This window comes from Perissodus microlepis, chromosome 5 (assembly GCF_051167445.1).
Source record: "Perissodus microlepis isolate ML-2025 ecotype Zambia chromosome 5, ASM5116744v1, whole genome shotgun sequence".
Classification (NCBI taxonomy): domain Eukaryota; kingdom Metazoa; phylum Chordata; class Actinopteri; order Cichliformes; family Cichlidae; genus Perissodus; species Perissodus microlepis.
Window position 1 is genome coordinate 37,474,286 of NC_140465.1, and position 22,192 is coordinate 37,496,477.

The window sequence follows — 22,192 nt, forward strand, 5'->3', positions numbered from 1 at the left end:
GTATAAGTATTTGAAATCACCCTGTGATTTTGCAAGTTCTCTTACGTAGAGATCATGGAGGGGTCTACAGTTTTCAGCATAGGTGCATTTCCACTGTGAGAGACAGAATCTAAAAAGAAAACTCCAGAAATCACATTGTATGACTTTTTTTTTTTTTTTTTTTTTTGTGTCCCGTTTGGATCTTTAGCCATCAGAATTGTTGTCTTAAGGCCAAGAAAGATGCCAAGCGGACATTGTATGATTTTTGAACAAATCATACAATGTGATATACATATACATATTGTTTGTTAACAGTCCGAATGGCCCAGTGGAAGAAGCTGTTAGTGAGTCTGGAGCTGTGGGACCTGATTGAGCTGAAGCTTGACCAGAGGCCAGCGGGTCGAATAGGTGGTGGGCGGGGTGTAGGGGTCACCTGTGATGGCCCTGGTTTACCTGAGACAGGTCGATCTGGCGATGGCCTCCAGGGACGTCAGAAGGCACCTAATGATTTTTTGGGCGGTGTTAATGACCCTCTGTGCAGCCTTCCTGCTCTCAGGCGTGGCCCCTGAGTACAAACACCAGGCAGGAGGAGACCTCGCTCTCCACTGAGGAGGGTAGAAGACCAGCAGCAGCTCCTGGTCCAGGTTCTTCTCAGGACACGAAGGAAGTGCAGCCGCTGCTGGGCCTTCTTTACCACGGAGATGGTGTTGTGGGTCCAGGTGAGATCAGCGGAGAAACCTGAAGGTGGAGACAGATTCCACCTGTTTACATTTATAACGAGGGAGGAGGGGAGCTGTCTGTGCCTCCTGAGGTCCATGATGAGTTCTTTGGTCTTAGGGTCGTTCAGCTTCTGGTTCTTCTGTGAGCACCAGCGGGACAACTTCTCTACCTCCACCCTACAGGGTGACATCACCACGATGATGTCATCATGGTGGTCATCAACATACTTCACTGTGTGGCACATTTGTCTTTTTGCTTTCTGTGGTTTTGTTTTCTGGGCATTTGGTCCTTTTTTGTCTCCTCAGCAGGTTTTTGCCTCTGACTTTGGCTCTTTTGAGACATGTCCGGTTGTTTTAGGCTGTTTGATGTAAAGCAGGAGGGCGTGGCTGTTTGGAGATCTGGTATTTTGTCTTTCCCAGTAGGTCTTGTTGTTTGTCCGGTTCCTTCAGGGTTCTTGAGTCTTTCTGGGTCTTTGTGTTTGTGAGCTCTGTATGTATTTTGACTTTGTCATTTTGCTTTCTTTCCCTCTTTGTCAGGCAGTTTTGTGTCTCAGTTTGCCATTTTTGGTCATGTTGGGATTTGTATGCTTGCTTTGTCTGCGGCCAGAGGTCAGAGGTCAGTGTACCTGTGGCGTCTCACCTGCAGGTAAAGAATCCAAAGGCAGGCGTGGGATTAGAAACGTGCAGTAATATGACTGTAAAATAAACTGCAGCCCTGAGCTCGCTGATTTTCCCTCCATCCGCAGAAGCAACAAGAAGCTGTAAAAAGGAGTCGAGCAGAGTTCAACTTTTTGTTTTTCATTACACTAAAACTAGCATCGCTTTGGCTGGTCTAGTTTAGTTACAGTTCAGTCTTAGTTGCCGGGAGCCTCGCTGAAGCCCGTCCACAGTGCGCTGGTGCTCCTGACTTTATTTTCTATCTGGTTTGTTCAGCAGTAAAAATCTGATGAAGTCATAATTAGTTAAAGTGTGTCCCTCAGAGGGTACGTCGTCTCCTGAGGTGATTCAAAGCTTCCTCGTGTCTGTTGATGAAACAGAGCATTAGTCTGACTGCAGAGACGCTGCAGCCGCTCCTCCCTTTGTTTCATCACATCTGATGTTCATTCAAACCAAAGTAGAACCACAGAGGTCAGAAGCTGCCTGAGAGTCTGCCTGTTTCTCGGTTTCCTTCGCCCTCGCCGTGATCAGCGGTGGCTCGTGGAGCCGCCCTCACAGAGTTCTGCTGCTTTCACCGATTTCACTAAAAACAATAAGAGAAACACTAAAAACACAGACGGAAACACACATTGTTCACATTGTTTAAATGCCTCACAGCATTGTGGGGGCTGTAGTTTGTCCTCAGAATAGACGGAGGGTTTTTCATCTGCTAACGGAGCCACGATGTCCAAAATATGTTTGATTAAAGAAAGCAGTAATATCATAAAAATACATGTGATCTGTGTGAGAGGCAACAATGCTGCAGAATGCATCATGAAGACAACACACACACACAGACACACACACACACACACAACAACAACCTCACCTTTGATATATCACAAAACAAAACAGGTCAGGTGTGTCTTATTATTTTCAGTTAGAGCGAGAGAAACGTTTAAAGAGTCAAAACGTCAGAAACACAGGAGCAGAGTCCTCACAGATACATGAGTACAAACAGGTGTGTGTGTGTGTGCGTGTGTGTGTGAACAGAGGTTTGACATCACCTGAGAGCAGCAGTAACATACTGGCCTTTGCTGCTTATTATTACCTGCCTGCTCCGAGCAGAATACAGATGAGCAGGAGAAACTCTCTCTCTCACACACACACACAGACACACACACACACACCCAATTTCAACATGCAAATACAGATTCAGGCAGCAGCAAGTAAAGGATGAAGGAAGGAAAGGGGACAGCATGGAGTGATGTAACGAAGGGGAGTGTGTGTGTGTCTGTGTGTCTGTGTGTGTGTGTGTGCAATGTGGTTTCATTAGTGTCTGTTACAGTGTAGGAGGAATTAGTTGGTTTTTTTTGTTTTTGTGTTTTCTTCTTCATGCTCTTATCCTCCTACACACACACACACACACAGACACACACAGACACAGACACACGCACACAGACACACACACACACAGACACACACAGACAGACAGACACACACACGCACAGACACACACACAGACACGCACAGACAGACACAGACACGCACAGACAGACACGCACACACACAGACACACACACACACACACACAGACACACACACACACACACACAGACACACACAGACACACACACACACACACACAGACACACACAGACACACAGACACACACACGCACAGACACACACACACACACACAGACACGCACAGACACACACACACAGACACACACACACACGCACAGACACACACAGACACACGCACAGACACACACAGACACACACACAGACACACACACGCACAGACACACACACAGACACACACACACACACACACAGACACGCACAGACACACACACAGACACACAGACACACACACGCACAGACACACAGACACACAGACACGCACAGACACACACGCACAGACAGACACACACAGACACACACGCACAGACACACACACACACACGCACAGACACACACACACACACGCACACACACAGACACACACACAGACACGCACAGACACACACACACACACACACACACAGCACAGGTTGTATTTGTTGGGTTTAAACCAGTGAGGCAGGACTCACTCAGACGCTTCAGTGCCAGGTGGGCGGGATCTTTGTTGCACGTTATCTCTGTAACAGCAGCCAATCGCAGAGCAGGAAAGCTAGCCGAGCTTCCGTTAGCCTGCAGTAAGCTAGCGGCCTGTGACATCACACGTGTCTGTGATGTCACACCTCTGCTGCAGTCTCATTCGTCCTTTGCACAGCGAAGAAGCTTTTAGTCTGCTCAGCTCGTTTCTTTTATCCGTGTGGCTCCGTGTCAGAGCCGCTGTATTCCCACAGTATTCCCACAGTATTCCAGAGTATTCCCACAGTATTTCCACAGTATTCCAGAGTATTTCCACAGTATTCCCATAGTATTTCCACAGTATTCCAGAGTATTTCCACAGTATTGCAGAGTATTCCCACAGTATTTCCACAGTATTTCCACAGTATTCCCACAGTATTTCCACAGTATTCCAGAGTATTCCCACAGTATTTCAGAGTATTCCCACAGTATTCCAGAGTATTCCCACAGTATTCCCACAGTATTCCAGAGTATTTCCACAGTATTTCCACAGTATTCCCACAGTATTCCAGAGTATTTCCACAGTATTTCCACAGTATTCCAGAGTATTCCCACAGTATTTCAGAGTATTCCCACAGTATTCCCACAGTATTTCAGAGTATTCCCACAGTATTCCAGAGTATTCCCACAGTATTCCCACAGTATTCCAGAGTATTTCCACAGTATTCCCACAGTATTTCCACAGTATTCCAGAGTATTCCCACAGTATTCCAGAGTATTCCCACAGTATTCCCAGAGTATTCCCACAGTATTCCCACAGTATTTCCACAGTATTCCCACAGTATTTCCACAGTATTCCAGAGTATTCCCACAGTATTCCAGAGTATTCCCACAGTATTCCCACAGTATTCCAGAGTATTCCCACAGTATTTCAGAGTATTCCCACAGTATTCCAGAGTATTCCCACAGTATTCCCACAGTATTCCAGAGTATTTCCACAGTATTTCCACAGTATTCCCACAGTATTTCCACAGTATTCCAGAGTATTCCCACAGTATTTCAGAGTATTCCCACAGTATTCCCACAGTATTCCAGAGTATTCCCACAGTATTCCAGAGTATTCCCACAGTATTCCCACAGTATTCCAGAGTATTTCCGCTGTCTTTCCGGAGTATTTAATCATTTACAGTAACTGTGTTATGAAGATGCTTGTGTTGATGATAGTTACATTTATTAAGGATCAAATCTGAAGATGTTGAATCCTTTGGTTCTATCACAGCGGTGAGGGTGGAGCAGAGCTGAAAACCGAGTTTCCTGTGGCGTGCTGCACTCGTCACCTACATGTGTGCGTTCGCTCTCTGTCCAGGTCCTAAAACCTTTAAACCTGCAGTGCAGACGTTGCTGTATTTACTCTCAGGGCGGAGCCAATCAGCTTCTGAATACACCCCCGCCCTGTTAGCTGGAAAACAGGAGAGCAGTCTGTGGATGCAGTAAAGATGGCCGCCCTGCTGTCAGAGGGCGATGTGGCGTGTTCATGTGCGAGTGTTTTGTTACTTTATCCTTCGTTTGGGAGCAGTCTCAGGGCAGCGTTCCTGACTCTGGGATGTCCTTGGGTTCATGTGTGTCAGCTGTTCCCCTGATCATCCCTGTGGGTATTTAGTGTCTGTGTTTCATTCGGTCTGTGTCGCGTCGTCTGTGTAACCCTCCCAGTTACGTCATAGTCGTCACAGTTCTCACAGTCATAGAAGTAGTTGTTAAAGTGTCACAGCTTTATCACGGTTTCATAGTCTCGTATAGTGTTCAGTATCACAGGATAGTCTGTTTCCACTTTAGTTGTCTTGCGTAGCTTGTGTTTTGCCTTCTGTCATCAGCCAGAATAAAATCTCGCTTTTTGTTAAAGTCACGTCTCCTCACCTGTGTCTGCTCTTGGGTCCTGCTCTAACTAACACACCGGCGCACCCCGCCGTTACACAATGAGGCTGAAGGTCGCCGTGCACCACGAGCTTCCATCTCGTGTTTCCTGTTATGTCTTGAGGAGGCTGAAACGTGGCGTCCTGTTCTGCAGAGCAGGCTTCATGCTGAAGGCAGCAGGATCAGGCTGCGTGTGCTCAGCAGCGTCCTGTTCTCATGATGATAAAAGCTGTTTGCTGGAGCCTGAAGAGGGATTTGATGCCTCTGACTGTAGCGCGGGTACATTGTGTGTTTTCTCTGATGTGAATGGCTCATTCAGGATTTATCAATGAGAGGATACACTTGAAGCTCAGAGTCTCAGTGAAGAGATGGGCGAGCTGGAAATGAGATCAGAGCAAAGAACCCTCCTGTCCGGCCCGCCGCCTACGGGACAGAAATCATTTGAAACACATCACACTGATCCAAAAGCCCGCAGACGCTACGCGACCTCACAGAGAAAAACACATGACAAAACGGCGAACACAGACTCAGCATGACTCCGGTGAGGTGATCAGAAAGACAAAGGCGACAACGAGAGATCAGAAACGCTGCTCAGATCAGCGCTCGAACTCACGGAGACTCCAAGTCCGCTCCGAGAGCGCCGATAGGGCGGGAACTTCAGCGTGACCTCGAAGAAAGATGAACGACATCAGCTCAAAGAGACGACCACACGTGTGCAAGAACCCGCTGTTGATGGAGCGCTCGTATGCGCGCCGCCCCGAACAGCGTTTCAGCGTCACCAGATCTGCTGCCACATGTCAGCACCTCATGAATAAATCAGACGAGGCCGTTTCTCCTCTCACGCACACGCCAAGGTCACTACGCCGCCATCACGGGGACTCAGACTGCCGCTGTCCAGCTGATTTAGATGTTTTCCACATGTGTAGACAGGAAGGAGACGCCAGCAGGAGGCGGCGGGTATTTGCAATGCTAATGTCTTTGCTTCATGCAGCCGGGATTTTATGGCACTGATGTTTGTTTCCACCTCCTCTCCTCACCTGTCAGCACACAGGACATCGTCCTCCTCTCCTCACCGCCGTGTTCAGTCGGGCTGCACTGATTGGTCGATTCATCGTTTTTCATTTAAAGGAAATAAACTCTGCATATGTTTCTGTTGCTGTGCTGATTTTACTCCATCCACAGGTACTGATCAATGAGTTAAACTGCAGGAATAAAGACATAAAGACCTGGATGGCCACAAACTTTCTGCTTCTTGATTCAGATCAAACTGAGGTTATTGGCCCTGAAAATCTTAGAAATATGGTATCTAAGCAGATGGGCCAATGCTAGGCTGATAGACGGACACAGTTTGTCTAACGATGAGCTCGAAGACAAGCAAGTAGCAGCCAGGGTCAGAGCCTCCATCCTGTAGCTGTTCAGGTCCTTGGGCTGTGTTTCCTGCACAGGATTTAAGGAGCCTGGAGCTGATAATAGCGGCTATGTGTTGGAGGTCATGGTGGAGGGAGAAGGTGGGTGTGGAGATGGCTCTGAGGCTCCTGCAGACTCCCCTCCCTGGTTTCTCTCCTCCGCTCGCTCCGAACACTTTTCTCTTCCTCTCTGTTTCCTGATGTCAGGACATACGTTATCTGACAGGATTTAATGTGATTTGTTGAGCAGACCATCAGTGCGCTCCCCGTGGTCATCAGTCGAAAAGGTCCATCAGAGCCTCCTCAACCCTCTGCACAGCGTGACAGCTGGTTCCCAGTGTAATACAGGTGTATACACATGGAGGTCTCGGGGTTGTATAGTATGGTATCACTTTGTGTAGCTGCTACAGGCGCGGGCTGCTGGGTGACTTCCCATGATGCACTGAGTGTTTCTGTGAGAATGTGAAGACGTGAGAGTTTGCAGAATTAAACGAATGAGGAAAAATGTGATCTTTACTTTGAAATTTCTTCCTGTAACATTATTTTGCTCACTTGTTTTAAGTTTACAGTAACAGAAATACAATAAATAAATATCATTCTGCACATCAAAAAGAAATGAAATAAATTCGTGCTATTTATTTATTCACGTTTTATTCAAGTTTCTTGCTGTTTGAAGAGAGTTCTTCCTCCCCACTGTCGCTGCTGCTCGTGGCTGTGGGCTGACTGCGGGGTTCCTCGCTGCCTGTCAGGCTCTTTAGTTTAAAACACTGCGAGGTGATTTTTGTTCAGTTGTGTCACACCTGTAGCCGCCCAGCTCTGTGCTTTGTCTCCAGCAGCAGCTCCACTTCCTGCCACTTTGTAACAGCAGGAGAAAGTGGAATTTAAGTACCCCAGTAAACAAGTCATCCTCACACACACACACACACACACACACACACACAGACTCACAGTGCTGACATTTGGAGAGCCAATCAAATGTGAGGACGCTGTTTCAGGACGTCTGTCTCCTCTCTGCTGCAGCTCTGGGCCATCACACAGGTAGTTAGCAGTTAGCCTTACAGCAGGTGGAGAGTGGTGCCACATTAAACTGTGTCCCCCTCCAACTCGTCACCACAGCTGCAGCTCAAAGGTCTTCAAACACATTCAAACATCTGCAGCTGAACATCCTAAAAATCACAAATACTGCTGCTAATAATAACAATAATGATAAAGAATCACACAGTAATCTTCACATAATGTACAAACAGAAAGAGAGAAACATGACGAATAAATGAACTATGATCAACTCTTCAGACCACATTAGAGGTTCTGAGGTGATGTTTAGGTGTAAGAGTAATCTGAGTAATCTGTAATCCTGAATAATCCAGAATAACAGAACGTGAAACCACAGCGGTCACGTGCTGGGATTCAAAGCTGACACCCCTGCAGCTGCTGCGTGGCTGAAGCCCTCTGAGGCAGGTTTGTGCCTCAGAGGGCTTCATAAAAACACAGGTAACCTACAGCAGAGCTGAGGTGTGTCAGCACTGTGCTGCAGCTTTGGAGGGACGAAGGCCGACGATGAGGAGAGAGGGCTCAGCAGAAGCTGCAGCTCAAAGAGCTGAGACAGGATTGTTGCATCTGTGACGATGACTCCAGGACAGAAGGTCCCAGAGCCGGGCGGGTAAATCGGAGGAGGACGCCCTTTAACCCTCGTCACGTACCTGCTGCAGCACCGAGCTGCTGTTCAACACCACCACCTCAGTGTGTGTGTGTGCGTGTGCGTGCGTACTGTAGTCACAGGCAGCTCTGAACGCACTCTGAGGGCGGTCTTAGAGGCGTCCACTGATGCTGAGCTTTGGCGTGTGTTCAGGATTGGTTGCCATGGTTTTAGTGTTTCTGCAGCTTCAGAATGCTGATTGGTTCCGGGTGTACCTGCACTCAGATGCCACAGGTGTCACCATGGAAACCAGCTCAGACCAAGAAGACAAAACATTAGGAACAGACACTGTGACACTGCCTCCCGCTCCACCTCTAACACCACCTCCTCCTCCATCCAAACTGAACGTCTCGTCGATCTTCCTCGTGTGTCTGATGTTCTTCTAAACTTTGCAGCCTCTCCTCGTCCCCGCCCTCCTCGGCTCGTCTCGCGTTCCTTCATCGTTTACGCTCACGCCCACTGAACCTTTCCTCTCTCCACCTCCTGTCATGCACCTCTCTCTCCACCCTCGCCTCTCCCTTCTCCACCCTTAACTGTCTCCAGCTCTGCGGCAATGATGCTTCATTTCTCTCGTTTCGTCTCTCTCCACTGTGCACCATTTTATTTCTGTGTACGGCGCTAAAACGGCGTTAGCATAACTTTTATCAGCGTCTGGAGGTGGCGAGCAGAAACTGTGGCAGCGGTTTTTATTGAGCGCATAAAGAGCAGCTCCGGCCGGAGTAATCAAGGAAGCAGTGTTTTTGAAGAGTTTACAGCACCCAGCAGTTTCTACTTTAAAATCTGTCGTCAGAGGAGTCATGTGCTACGGTGGCTGTGAGGTCCAAAACGTCCTCAAAGGCGGGGACTGTTTTACCTTTGGAATGACCTGAACGCAGCTCGCTCCGGGCCTCAGACACACGTCAGAATCATGACCACGTTCCTGCCATCGATTGTTAAAATGCGCCTTTGAGGCCTGAGAGACGGGGAGGATCAGGACAGGGTCATGTGACTAGCTGCAGACCTCGTCACATGACCACTCCTCATCCACATGGTGCGTTTGCAGCAGACTGATGTCAGTTTAGGTGAACCTGAAAATATTTAACTCTGCTAAAAACTGAGCCTTGAACACCACGTACACCCGACGTCGCCACCAATCAGATATGGGGGAGGAGCTTATTTATGTCCTTTGAAGGCAGTTGGAGCTCAGCTTCACTGAGTTGGTTCAGACTTACTTTGACACAGAGCCGGGAAGCAAAGAGCGAATCAGGCGACTTGTTGGCGAACGACGTGTTGGCGAACGACGTGTTTTCACACAGGTGACGCAAAGCGAAACCTGACTTCACACGGTAAGAGTGCAGCAGGGTCTACGATGAGGCTGTGACTGTTTCCTCCACCTAACGCCACCGAATGTCCATGAAGAAGACCTCAGAAGGTGAAACGCCTCCAGTGCAGGACAAACATCAGTCTGAGGTTTGAGCTCCGAGCATCGCCCCTACTTTATGCTCGCTGCCGACACCGTCCATGATTTGGTGTCACTTCAGCTTCGTGGGGTTTTGCAATGTGGCGCAGCCGTGTCTGCGAGTGCGTCGGTCCATACAGGAAAAATCTGTGGACGTCACTCAGACCGAAAGCTTCCTGCAAATAAAAGTTTTGGCAAAATTTCCCTTAAACTTTGAACAAAGTCCTGATGAAGTATCAGCAGCACCTTCCTGATGCTGTGAAGCTCAGACCGTAACTTCTGACACACTACGACGACCGCAGCGATGAAGACGTCCAGCTTCACGTCTGAGGTGACGTCCTTCCAAGGTCAAAGTTTCACTTCCTGTCCTGCTCTGAGAGGTTTCCTGAATCCTCCTCGCTCGTATTGTTCGGCTCTGAGGGACACTCAGGTGCACGCACCTGTCTGGGTCTCGGCTCTGCGGTTTCTACCTGGTGCTCTGATCTCTTCGTGAACTCTGAACTCGCTGTTCCTGCCGTCGATTGTTTTCCTCCACGCGCCTGCGCGCTCTGACACGCTGAGCTGTAAGCCGAGTGAGCGTCGCTTCACGGCCACAGATGGTGGAAACGACGGGTGAGACCTCAGTGATGAAGGTTTATTAAAGAGCAGCTTTTATGAATTTTTCACTTGATCAAACTTTATGCGTACGGCCTCTCGGGCAGGTCAGAGGTTCAAAGAGCGTCGCGGAGCGTCCAATTATTTGGATAAATGAACCAGTCTGTGCGCTGAGAGCGAGTCAATAAAATGAGAAGCAATCGAACAATAAATCCGCCACAAATGGAAATGAAGAGCCTCACAGAGCGCCGCGATACAGCAGAGGACATCAGCAAACAGCGTGTCAAAACTTTATCGAAATGCCTCCCAGGACGCCGCACGGTGACACGGACGTGGCGCCGAGACGAGAAACGTTTCCCTGTGAACCATAAAACACAGAAGTGTGCGGATGATTTCGCCAGGCGCCGACCGGACTGCAGCTGGGCCTGGCGTAGATAAGTTGGAGTCTGTTTCAGTGTTTGCACCTGATGGAGTCGACCTCCACCTTTGTGCCTCACACAGAAACGGCAGGCTGCCTGACGCCGCCTCGGTGAGACGGCCATCTTTGATGTGGTTTCAGAGAGAGGAGCACGTTTTCATCGGGGGGAGGGCTTTAAATGAGGGGGGAGGAGTCTGTCGGCAGCATGCTGGGCCAGACTCGTTGTTTACTACCAATTGTCCAATCAGAGCCGCAGGAGCAGCCGAGCGCTTGGCCCCACGTGGCGGCGAGAAGACGGCAGTAACAGCAGTCATGTGAGAACATCGTAAGGACGCCGCAAGCAGCTCAGCTGAAACACGCCGAAGAAAGAAAACGACCTTCATCGCGTCGGGAAAACAGCACAGGGACGCCACGAGTCACAGGGAAGCAAGGAGGCCAGGAAGGATGAAGACTGAGACAGAAAGGGAAGAAGTGCAAAGGAAATAGGAGGCAAGAGAAGTGAAGCAGAATTATAGAAACACAACGTGAAGCTGGAAGAGGCTCTGAAGCTGTCTGCTCAGGAGGAGGGTCACTTCCAGCTCGGCTGAAAAGCTGCCAGATGTGCAGCACTCAGACAGATGTGTACAGACAAAGAGCCAAACAGCTGCAACAGAGCAGCGCCACCTACAGCTACGAGCACAGACTGTACATGAGCGATGACATCTGGAGGGCTCACTTCAGTCTGCATCCACAGAGACCTGCTGATCACTCAGTAAAGCTCAAGCTCCGCCTCCTCAGAGATGGACATTAAAGCAGGTGAGCTCTGCTGTTTGGGCTCTATCCAAACCACTGACTCCGCCTCCTCGCCGATGTTTGCCTTTGTCTGCTCGGAGCAGACAGAAGCTGCTCTCGCTGCCCGTTTCTGACGTCCGTCACCTCTTTGTAACGAAGCAAACACACCTGTGTGTCCAGCTCGCACCTGCGGAGGTCTCTGACCCCGAGACCGTGGTCATCAGGGAGGAGCTCGTGTATGTCAGGGTCTCTTTCGCACGCGAGGCGCTGACAGACGGCAGGAACCCTCACCTGTGCACACGAGCTGCAGGTAGCGACTGCAGGGAAGAAGATACTGTAGATGAGCTCGTGCTCAGAGGAGCTGGACACGTGCAGGTGTGTCTGCTGCCACAACTTTGTAGAAGAAGACGTGCGTGCAGGTAAACGCCACGGGCTCATTAAACCTGCGTCAGGTGGTGGTGCAGGGCCTCGTGTTCCTTCAGACCGCGGCGTAGTTTCTTGCTGACGTGGCGCAGGAAGCGAGCAGCCTGATCCTTTCTGCGGGTCTGAATATTCTGCCCGCTGTTCCCCTAACTCTCACCCCCACCCCCACTCCGCCTGCTGTGACTTCTCCCCGTTAATGGCGTCGCTCAGACTGTGACAGCAGGGCCATAACACATAAAGACAGTGGGCTGAACTCAGTGAAAGCCACTCTGGGAAGCCCATTACAGCACAGCCGTGCCTCTTTATGCATTCTTCCTGGGCCCATATCGGCCCTCCATTGGGTTCACGGGGCCATGGCTTCGGACACAGGGGCAATATACACACTGCATAAAACATTAATGGCGTGGCTCGGCCGGCTGCCGCTCTCTGCTGCAGGCGAGGGTCGAGAACACGGCGGATAATAAAACACAATCCTTCACCGGCTAATAAAAAGTGTCGAGAGTTTGCTTCAGAGTGAGGCGAGCTTCCCGAGTCTCTTTACCGCCGCTGACACGAGCGAGCGGCATGACTGAAATACAGCCGTCACCAGGACGGTACCTACTACACAGCTCTAAAGGGTTAAAGGTCAGAGGTCAGCAGCAGTGGAGATGGATGAACCTCTGCTCGTTCAGGAGTCTCTGAACAGGCTGTTAAGAGAGACAGAGCTTAATAACAGGTATGATTCAGTGCAGAGAGGTCTATTAACACATAGTGAGTGAAGAAGAAACACCCAGTGCATCATGGGAATCCTCCGGCAGCCTACACCTATTGCAGCATAACTAAGGGAGGATTCAGGGTCACCTGGTCCAGCCCTAACTATATGCTTTAGCAAAAAGGAAAGTTTGAAGCCTGATCTTGAAAGTAGAGATAGTGTCTGTCTCCTGAATCCAAACTGGAAGCTGGTTCCACAGAAGAGGGGCCTGAAAGCTGAAGGCTCTGCCTCCCATTCTACTTTTAAATACTCTAGGAACAACAAGTAGGCCTGCAGAGCGAGAGCGAAGTGCTCTAATAGGGTGATATGGTACTACAAGGTCATTAAGATAAGATGGGGCCTGATTATTTAAGACCTTGTATGTGAGGAGCAGGATTTTGAATTCTGGATTTAACAGGAAGCCAAAACAGGAGAAATCTGCTCTCTCCTTCTAGTCCCTGTCAGGACTCTTGCTGCAGCATTTTGGATTAGCTGAAGGCTTTTCAGGGAGTTTTTAGGACTTCCTGATAATAATGAATTACAGTCGTCCAGCCTGGAAGTAATAAATGCATGAACTAGTTTTTCAGCGTCACTCTGAGACAGGATATTTCTAACTTTAGAGATGTTGCACAAATGGAAGAAAGCAGTCTTACATATTTGTTTAATATGTGCGTTGAAGGACATGTCCTGGTCAAACATGACTCCAAGGTTCCTCACAGTGTTACTGGAACAAAACACCTCTGAGATGAAACCATTAACTAACCCTGTTCTCCCCTCTCTCTCCCACCAGCTGTACATCCAGACCACCACGCTGACCATCTCCATGAACCTCAGCGCGTCCGTGGCCCTCGGCATGCTCTACATGCCCAAAGTCTACGTCATCATCTTCCACCCGGAGCTCAACGTGCAGAAGAGGAAACGATCCTTCAAGGCCGTCGTCACGGCCGCCACCATGTCGTCCCGGCTGTCGCACAAGGCCAGTGACCGGCCCAACGGAGAGGCCAAGACGGAGCTGTGCGAGAACGTCGACCCCAGCAGTAAGTACCTGACACCGCACAGTTAGAAGAGCTCATCCAAACACCTCGAGTGACGTCTCAAAGGTTCTGTTTCTCTCACCGAAAAGAGAGCGCTTTCTGTGAGTTTAACCGTTTTATCAGATTCATTTTTGGTACTTCAAATGATCTGGAATAAATCCAAAACTCAGGTGTTTCGTTCAGATCATAAATAAAATTCTGCGGCTAAAACGTTTCTTTGAAATTTGAGCATAAAACTGAAGATGTCACAGACTTGTTCCCTGTTGTCCCCTGAGGTGAAACGTTGACCCTGAACACGATGTTTAAATCTGCCTGTGACGAGTCTGTGGAGCCGGGATGTGTTTGGACGTCCTGATCGCCGCTTTCAGGCAGACACTCACAGTTTCTGTGCTTCAGGCTGAATTAATGAAGTGATGACTCAGAAAATAAAGTCTGATGCATGTGATCATCAGCTGCTAAGCTACGTTTAGCAGGAAGCAGCAGGAAGGAGAGGAGGGTTTTATTAAATGTTGAACTGTTCCTTTAAAAATGCATGAGTGCATGTGCTAATCACGTCTCTGAATACAAACCGGCTTTTATTTTTGCAGCCCTGTCTCCAAGAACTAACGTTTATATGCTGAACACCAGCGTGGGTCTAAATCTGCGTGATGATTGGCTCGTTAGGATAAATTAATGGCCTCGTTGTCCTCGTTAGCGTCTCTCTAAACTTCTGAAATACATGAAAAGTCTGATTTTCAGGATCTGTGGGGCGGATTAGCAGCTAATCTCACAGAAAGCAGGGAGTCTGTGTTTGAATGAGCTCCAGTTAATAACAGAATCATGAGAAATCTGAGACATGGATTTAATGTAAAGGCTGAAGAGGACAACTCTGATTCTTCTGTCATTAACTGAACATCAGCGTTTAAACACGGCCACAGTTTTAATCAATGAGCTAAATGTCTGTAAGAATAATCCATCTGAAACAGAAGCACACGCAGTACGGCTCACGCTGAGCGCTGCCCCTCAGCAGGCTTCCTAACGCTGGCCAATCAGAAGAAGGTCAGGACAGGACAGGAAGTTCCCTGTGGGCGGAGCCAATCACCATCACATGACAGGAAGAGGAGGCTGACAGCAGACCAAACTGAGCTCGAGGTCATTAATGCTTCAGCGTGAGCTCACAGGCTGCAGCTACAGGAGTCCTAACAGGAAGTCAGCCATTCTGGAGACACCTAAATGTCCTCAGTGAAGCTCCTGAACTCGATCACAGCTGCTCTGAGTGACGCTAAAGGAAAGCGAGGTGGGAATGAGCAGGTGAGGGACGAGGATGCGCTCCTGACGCCGCTGAGAAACGCCGCAGTAATAGCAGAGTCACCGGAAAGCTTCGGCTCGCACCTTCTCAGAAATACAAAGTGCACAAGTTGAAATTACATGCCTGTGTTATCAAATTACCAGCTCACAGTGGGGTTCCCTCTGGGACTACTCACCAAATCATGTTTTTCTCCCCCTCACAGGCTAATTTCATAATTTATCAGAGGTAAGAGCAAATTAATCTTCTGCTTCTGCTTTGCTGTCCCGACCTTGATCCATTTTCTCCTGGAGGTCTGAGGAGGAGGAGGAGAGAGACCCGAGTGGGGAGGGGATGTAAAAGTGACGTCCTCGGCTCTTTACCGCCCTCTTTCAACCGACTTTAACTTTTACACGAGGAGGTTGTAGCGTGGCGCTCTGAGCGGCAGATTTAAGGCCGTCCTCCGGTGCTTTAACTGCACGTCCGACCCCCGGTGACCTCCGGGGTTCCTGCGCTGCTCCTGAGTCCATCAGGATGTAAAGTGTGCAGCTGTTAAACCTGCTGTGAAACATCCACAGGCAGCAAAACCAGCCGACGCAGCAGGCCTTCATCCACCTATGGGCTCTGCACGTGCTCAGAGTGTCCCAGTCATGGCCAATACAGAGCTCCCAGAGACCCCGTGAGACCACTGTGTTCGCCACCTCACCCGGGACCCTCACACAGTCCACCGGGCTTTCACCACACCGAGTGATCAGGCAGATGGAGGAGCCTAAGTTTGGTTGTTTCCTGATGTGCAGGATCTTCCTGTTGAACCTCTGAAGCCCCTCCCGGGACCCCTGACGCAGAGACGGCTCTGCCTCAGTGAGCTAATTTAATACACCGTGTCACCAGGGGAAAGCGTGCATGTAGCTCCTCCCACACCACAGACGTCAGGATTTAAAACGTATGCTTGATTTGTGGTGCTGCATTAAAGAAATATAGACACAAATGGCCACCAAGTCCCAGAATCAGCAGCCGTGGTGGTAACGTGATCCACGCACGCGTATCGGCTAGAACAAGAGGCTGTAACTGCAGCTCGCACGCCGCCTGTGCAGGCGTGGCGTTTCTGTAACGTCCAGAGTTCCTCAGTGGCCGTGATGGCGGCCGTCTGCAGGGTCTGTCAATAAGAATCACTTCTGTCCTCGTCCTGCAGACATCGCAGAGGAGACGCCAGAGTCTGAGAAACAGTGGCGGTAAAACCGGGTCCTGGTTTGATTGATTAATCAGCTTCAGCTGCTCTCAGTAAAACTCAGGAGGCTCCTCGGGCGTGGCGCCGTGGCTGTAACCATAAATAATGACACCCCCGCGGGAAAACCTCAGTGGCGCAGCCCGAGGCCCCGTCATAATTACAGCACATCAGTCACTGTAGTTAGTTATGGCACACCGGGGGGGGGGGCAGAGCCATCTGTGGGCCGGCCCACGCTCGCCACTCCGTCTCCCCTCATTCGGCCTCGAGCGTCTCAGCGCTCCCCTCCTCCTTCACTTTGTAAATCCTCTCTTTCCTCCTCCTACTCCTCACCTCCGTCTCCATCCTCCCCGCTCCTCCAGCTGATTCCACCACAAAGACTGCTTTCTCGCTGTCTCTCCATCCTGCAGTACGAGGCCTCGCCGCCTCTCTGCACCGCCCGATTCCTCCCACAACAAAGGCGCCCAGAGCCTGACCCTCCTCTCTCCACGCCGCCGGCAGAGGCCGAGACGAACGTTTATTTTTGGAGCGATTTGACTTTCCAACACTTCCGCGGTCTGCGAGTCAGCAGCTGTGAAAACAGCCCAGTGCAGCAGCACGCCGAGGCCAGAGATGGCCGACTGGTCCATGACAGGACCACGGCGGATCTCTGAGCGTCGTGACGGTAATCAGATCCTCGTTAGTGAGCCTCATGTGACCACACCCCCAAACAGCCTGTAGGAAAACCAGCGGTAGTATCTTGTGTTTCCAGCAGGGGGAGCAGCCACAGGTGAAGCTCATCAATTATTCCTGTTGATATTCTGTCACTGAGCTGAGCCTGTGTGTAAAAGTGTGATACAGGTTTGTATACACGTGTGTGTGAAAGGTCATACAGACTGACGTTTTCTCTCCTCTGTAACGATGAGGCCGAGAGCGTCGCTGACCAGCTCCCTGACCGATGCTCGGACCCTCGCCTGAGTAATCTCACTCTCTCTGCACGAAGCAGAAATAAACGTCTTTCCCAGACGTCGGATTTTTGGGGTCTGTGAGTTTCCTGAGACGCATTCAGCTCCGTTAAAGGAGACTAATTATCATTTAATCTGGAATCATTGTTTTAGGCTTAATTATAGCCAGACTGACTGATTAGTATTATTTTGTTTGGTCATGATGACGACGATGATGATTGTTGCACAGAAACAGTCTGACTGCAGACGTGGGGGGTGGGGGTGGGGGAATGAACAGAAACATCTTTTTTTTTGACTGAGTTAATTTATTCGGTCATCGAAGCATGCGCGTCTCAGATCATCAGGCTCCGCCCACCACTGTCAGACGAGCTGGAGATGTTGCTCTTGAATGTGAATGAGACACAAAGTCAGAGCGGCCGCTGACACGCTGAGGCCGAATATGCAAACGCAGCCGTTTTCTCTTTTATCTGCCACGATTGATGGCGGGCTCCTGGTTCCCAGCCATTCGTCACCGGACGAATGCTGAGGGTCAAGTGCCAGCGGGGGGGGGGCTGCAGCAGGGAGATATGGAGGTGGTGGAGCTGCACAGCTCACCTTGAACCCCTCGAACACGTCACGCTCAGCTTCCTGCGTCATCCAGGAGCCGCGTGCTAACTCTGCAGAGCTTCAACACCGACACAGATCAGGTGTCTGCAGGAGCTCGGCTGGACCGCACACCCACAGCAACGCACCATATTTACTCAGAGATAAATCGACGGCAGGGAACAGATGTTACAGGTTTGCGCTACAACGAGCAACGTGGCGAGTGCTTTAATGGAGAGAGCGAGATCGAGTGTTACGGGCAGGAACTCTGACATTTTAGAGACTGATCCTTGAGTTTATTTCAGGTGCAAAACACAGGGAGCCGAATATTTAAATGAACTCTAATAACAATGTTTGCGTCACACAGCCAACAGTATAACAGCATGTTTCCAGTCCTCCATCAGAGGCTGAAGCTCGTCGTAGGACTGCCACCGCGGGCCGACACCTGAACACGCGTTTGATTCACGACTCGGCGAGCTGTTAGTGAAACACCTGCAGCTGGAGGTGTTCTCTAGGTCTGTGGGCACGTCATGTTGAAATGACGGCGCTGTTGTGGGGGCGTAATCCATGAAATCTACGGCATGGAGACACGAGGCAGGCTGTTCCCACTGAGTCTCAAGTACAAAAACACAAAAGTACACAAACCTTTCAAACATCCATGAACTCTTTATTTACCAGCGTTTATTTACAGGCCCGACGGACGCCTTTCGTCATTTTGGCTTTAAATTTAAAACCGTTTGAATTTTGGAGTCATTTGAAGATTTGCTTATAAGATGGTAAATAAAGGGTTAAAAGCATTTTTCCAAGATGTGAAGACTCTACTGAGCATGTGCAGATGAATGATCCCTCACAGATTCAGTCTTTTCATCAGCTGCCATCTTTCCATCTTCAGCTCTTTAGCGCCACCTGTGGGTCAAAGTTAGACCCACCGCAGCGGCTGATCAGTCGACCCTCAGATAAGCCCACACTCCTTTTGTTTCTCCCTCTGCTGCAGATGCTTTTGAGTTATGACCTCTCACCTCCAAACCTCCTGAGGTAGGACCGTCCCGTCCTCCCTGCTGAGAGTTCATAATTCAAGCCTTACTTACCTGAACGTCTGTCATCACCTCATCCCTGCTCCATCATTAACCTTCATCTCTGCTCTTTAAGCAGCCGCAAGGACCGAATCTGACCTCTGTGTCTCCTGCCGTCCCCAGGTCCAGCAGCTAAGAAGAAGTACGTGAGCTACAACAACCTCGTGATCTAACGGCGCGCCTCCGTCACTGCAGAGCGAGATGTCTGATCTCCTGCAAGAAGGACGAGCAACGGGAGAAAAGCAGCGACGTGCAGGACTTTTTCTTTCTCTTCTTTTGGTCTCATGTGCTTCACCGCCCATCGGAGACGTTCAGGTGCAAAGCGGAGCGTGGTGGGACGACCTCTGAACTCTGACCCCTCCGGCTCGAGAAAAGCTCCAGAAATAAAAAATCTAATTGTTTTGTCGTTGAAGTGATGCCAGTGGTTGTGAGGTCGAACGCGGCGGATGCATCGGGCGGCGACGACTGGGCGGCGCCGACTGGGCGGCGCCGACTGGGCGGCGCCGACGGGCTCCGCGCCGCCGGTGATGTCAAACGAAGTGTGAGCCCGCTCCCTCGTGTCTCTTTATGTACTTCCAAACTGCAAGTTCTCACCTTCCTGTCCGCCTGTGTAGTTCTTTATGGCTTATATGTCGGCCTCTTTCCGTTGGTTTGATTTCTGTTGGTTTGTAAGACGGCTGCGGTTGCCATGCTGACGACAGATGTACTTTGCTTCTCGGTTTTATTGAAGCCATATTCTTCTTCGCTCGGAGATTTGGAGGGCTTCGCTCGCGCTGCCACCTGGACTCAGATTTTTATCCTGCAAACGTGAGAAAAAAAAGCCTCTGAAAACAGTTTTTATGACTCGCGCGGCTCATTTACTCCTGACTACATATCCCAGAATCCACTGGGCTGCATGCAGGAAACAGCTGCAGGGTTGAAGGCAGCAGAGAATTTTACAGTGCCCGCTCTGGGAGTGTCTGCTGGTAGTTAGCCACTGTGTAGCCTCGGAGCGGTACCTGCACCGTCCTGACCCCAGTCCTCTTACTCCACCCACACCCCTGCGGGTGGAGTAAGAGGACTTATTTTACTCTTTCTCACTCCAGTCAACACTTGGACTTGGCCTGTTCCCATCAATCAGGGACCAAATATGGTTTTATTGTCCCCCTGAAAAAGACAAGAGGTCGTTTCAAGAATACACAATCATTGAAATAAACTTCTTTAATAAACATCATTCTGATTAAAAAATATCATACCTGAGCTGTGTGGTCACAAGCTTACGTCCGTGTTGTTGGCCCCTGCAGCTCCACCCTCAGCCTCTTTTACCAGCTACTACAACGTTTACCTTGTAAGTTTATTCATTAAAAAAATCTTCACGGTGGAAATCAGAGTTTAAAAAATGGATGAAATCCAAACAGTAAAACAGAGTAAAAGAGATTGAAGCCTTTTGGAGAGTCGTGCTCCATTTTTATTTGCTTATATGTCGACGATCTGATGCTCTGAAAGTTAAAACGAACGACTCGGAGCGCCGAGACCTCCTTTACCCTCTGCTTCCTGTTTGGACCTCAGTCACGCCGGCCTGGAGACGGTTACTCGCATGAGCAGATTAATGAGGTTTATTCCAGGTGAGAATCAGCTGAATGAAGCCAACCGTCAGTGTTGTGGAGAAACGGCGTTTTCAGAGGCTTTGACAAACGCAGCAGCAGGTCTGAAATCTGACCGTTCAGCTGGCCGTGACACGGAGCCAAAACAGTTTTTAAGTGTTTTTGAAGCCGTTCGTGGTCACCTGATGAAACATTCCCTCCCCAACATGCGTGTTCTTCTCCACACACTGTTTGTAGGTGTTTGATGGCGGCGGTGGGGGTGAGGGGGCGGACCCTTACCCCGAGGGAGCCTCCTTCGGTCCAGGCTGAATCTCTGCTGATTTCATGGACTAAAAAAAACAACTAAAGGTGTCGATGTCGAGGTTGTCAATGCATGCCTGATATGTTTGATGTTGAACCAGAAAAAAAAGTTCTGTGCCACAGTCGATCCCACCTGTCTGTGCCGAATCGTCCGTTCTTCGGTTCCTCGGAAACGTTCTCGCTCGGCAGAATGCGGCTTTGTTCGGTTTCTTATTCCCTGCGGGAGAAACACACGGAGAATATATATTTAAAAAAGAAAAACACGTTTTAAAAAATGGAAGCATGTATGTTTTCTACTGTTTGTACTTGGTATATTCATGTTGCCCTTGCTGCTTATGTGCCAATGTTGTGGGAGAGATTTACATTTGGCCACTCATGCAACTATTCTGTGGTGTCGTCCAAGAATGTATCAACATGAAATAAAACATTTGGTTATTTTTTTTAGAAACGCCGTCTGTGTATCCATGACGACCCTGAAACACACTCTCGTGTGACCCTTCACAGCAGCTTTGCATGATTCACTGTTCACAATAATCCTTTATCTTACAGCCCGTCACTTCCTAGTCTAAAAAAAGGCCCCTCCCCCTTCCTTAAATCCAGCTTTCTTCTGATTGGCTGCCTCTTAAGAAGCTCCTTTAGATGACCATATAAGAATGTTTCTTCACTATGAAGAAGTCCTGCTCAGCTCGCTTGAGTGGCTGCACGACGCACGCCGTCCTGCTGGTCACCAGCACAGAGAAGCTGCTCTCTCAGCGACGGCTGAGAGCAGCGAAAGACGTGACGTCAGCCTGTGAGCTGCAGCGTCACCTACACATGCGCGTATATGTGCACATGTGCAGTAAAGCAAACAGAATGGAGCTCCGTGTCTGCAGACGGCGAGCGCACAGCACAGATAAGCTGCGCTCGCCTGGCCTCTCTGTGTCTTTATCTCCAACATGGAGATAAGCTGCTGCGTGGAGAAAAGATGGAGGTCGAGGACGTCGGCGATAAGACCGCATCTGCCCGGCCATCGGCCAAACGTGGAGGTCAATGGAAGCACTGCCCGTGGTCAGAGAGGTCGCCGCGTCACTGCAAACTCGCAGACACTCAATGATTTACATGTCGAGGAAATCCGTGAAAGACGCTTCCTCTTGTCTGGCGCCGTGTGGAAACGGCACACACTGCAGCTGAACAAGACCTCGAACACAGCGTTTACACACACACACCGAACACACGCCCCTCAGAGCACATCCAGGTTATTTATGAGATTATATCCACTGCAAGTGTCACTCGTGTGGACGTGTGAAACATGTAACAGGTCCACTCAGAATGAACTCACTGATGCTTCAACCCCACATGAGAAGACGCTGGCAGAAACACCAGAGTCCAGAGAGAGCTTCGCTTAA

The 22,192-nt window shown here is 49.7% G+C and overlaps 1 protein-coding gene across 4 annotated transcripts in view; it reads left to right on the forward strand.

Annotated features, from left to right (window-relative positions):
• grm7 (glutamate metabotropic receptor 7) overlaps window positions 1–21,255 on the forward strand; it is a 142,794-nt gene extending 121,539 nt beyond the window's left edge. For 2 of the 4 annotated variants that reach the window (XM_084929668.1, XM_084929665.1), the window contains 2 exons: window positions 13,593–13,839; window positions 19,048–21,255. In XM_084929668.1, coding sequence (XP_084785794.1) covers window positions 13,593–13,839; window positions 19,048–19,097 — 297 coding nt within the window. In that variant the 3' untranslated portion in view covers window positions 19,098–21,255. Of the gene's footprint in view, window positions 1–13,592; window positions 13,840–15,326; window positions 15,350–18,845; window positions 18,887–19,047 lie in introns of all 4 variants that reach the window. The other 2 variants (XR_014800325.1, XM_084929667.1) reach the window with 2 other exon arrangements.
• The last annotated feature ends 937 nt before the right edge of the window (window positions 21,256–22,192 follow it).